We start from the raw sequence: 1,658 nt of genomic DNA, 5'->3' as shown, positions 1-1,658 counted from the left end.
GCAGGCGCCGAAGTCCTGTAATTTGCCAAACTAATTTTCTAGGCGATTCTCTAGCCACACGTGTGCCTTCGCGGCCCCTGCGCCCCCCGCCGACCTCGCCGGCCCCGCGTGCCGCCACCACCTCAGTGGTCTACACGACGCCCTGGCCTGCGCCCCGGCCGCCACCTAGCCGGCCCCCGCGTGCTGCCCGCTCTCCGCGACTTCTGCCACCCCTGTGGTCTCCGTGTCTGGGCTACGCCGCGGCTCCCGCGGCCCCGGCCCTTGATGGGCACCGCGACCACCCGCGCCTCCATGCATGCGTGCTGGTTAGGCCCGGTGAACTTCCCCCTTCCCCTCCCCGGTCGCGCGGAGGGCGCGGAGCCGCGGAGCCGCGGAATCGCCTCGCGGCGGCCGACGACTGCGCAGAACAGGAAGCCATTGTTGTTTGCGTTGACAACGGCTGCGCAGCGGTCGCAGTTGCTCACTGCAATGAAGTGGAGAGCAGTGTTCAAAAAGATTGTGAATAGGGTAACCAAAGTGATGCCTTCAGTAGGTAAGTGTATAGGAATGTCTGTGCGAACTGTACGATGTAACCCCGATGTCAGGCTACATTCTAACTGCTGGTGGATGTTTGTATCCAACAGCGCCGTGTGGGTCATGGACTTGCGGTGTGCGGAGGGCCTGTGTCTGGAGGGTCAACCCTCACCGTGGCCCGGAGGCTCCGTGCTGCTTACGAGGAGAGAATTTATCATTGAAGGTAAGTCAATGCGAGACAGGTCGCGGAGTCTGCGCGAGTGCGAGGGACGGGAGAGACTTGCCGTGAGTAGGGCCCCGGGCCGAGCACCCCGACCGAGCGTCTCTGTCGCACCCCCACATATTCCGCAAGCAGTGATTTCTCTCCCACTATTTCCAGTCCGCCACTGGATTACGGTTTGTGACCGTTGTGTGTGTGTGTCTGTGTTTCAGAGAACGGTCGAGGAAATTAACTACCAGCTAGACTATGTGGAGGTCCGCTTCCACGAGCAGTCGGCCGCCCTCGAGGAGCTGGAGAAGGAGCACCGCCTGCTGCAGGAGAGTCACAAGACAACCCTGCTCGCCCTCGCGGACCTCATGGCACGGCACGACGACCTGGTGCGGCTTCACGAGGAGGAGGTGCGGCGCAGCGCTCGCCTCGTCGCGTGCGTGCAGAGGATGCAGCATGACAGCTCCTACATCAGCTCTTCAGCTTCAACCTCATCGAGGACCACACTGGTAAGTCTCGGTCCATCAATATTTAAATTTTGGGGGGCCGGGGGGGGGGGCTCATTTCACCAAACTCATTGACTATATTTGCTCATTTGCCTGAATTTTTTTTTGCAGGAGTTATCATCAGAAGGGGATTGAGAGAGCATCAATCCTGATTGAAGCTGAAATTTTATTAGTTAAATTTAACTTGTGTAAAATATGTAAGACAGACTGAATTGTAGTTATAGTTCATTGGTTGTGTATAATATGTAAGTTGATTGTGTCAAATATGTAAGTTCTAATGAATAAATGAGATGTGCTGAATTGTAGTTGTACATTTCATAACAAATTTACATTGGTTACAAAGCAAATTAACACCTCAGAGTAAAAATAGATAAAATGACAAACTAGAGAAAATACAGGAACAAGATAATATATCCCTTGAGTAGTGGGAA

At 54.8% G+C, this 1,658-nt stretch overlaps 1 protein-coding gene across 1 annotated transcript; it reads left to right on the top strand.

The window, feature by feature from the left end:
- Positions 1-577: 577 nt before the first annotated feature.
- LOC127750808 (uncharacterized) lies at positions 578-1,362 on the top strand. The gene is made up of 3 exons (XM_052273300.1): positions 578-736; positions 946-1,230; positions 1,339-1,362. Exons 1-3 carry the CDS (start codon positions 578-580, stop codon positions 1,360-1,362), a joined length of 468 nt encoding a protein of 155 aa, XP_052129260.1.
- Positions 1,363-1,658: the final 296 nt, after the last annotated feature.

Source organism: Frankliniella occidentalis, unplaced genomic scaffold, assembly GCF_000697945.3.
Source record: "Frankliniella occidentalis isolate FOCC.00 unplaced genomic scaffold, Focc_3.1 Scaffold263, whole genome shotgun sequence".
NCBI lineage: Eukaryota > Metazoa > Arthropoda > Insecta > Thysanoptera > Thripidae > Frankliniella > Frankliniella occidentalis.
Note: the sequence above shows the minus strand (reverse complement) of the source record. Positions and strands in the feature narration are given on the sequence as shown.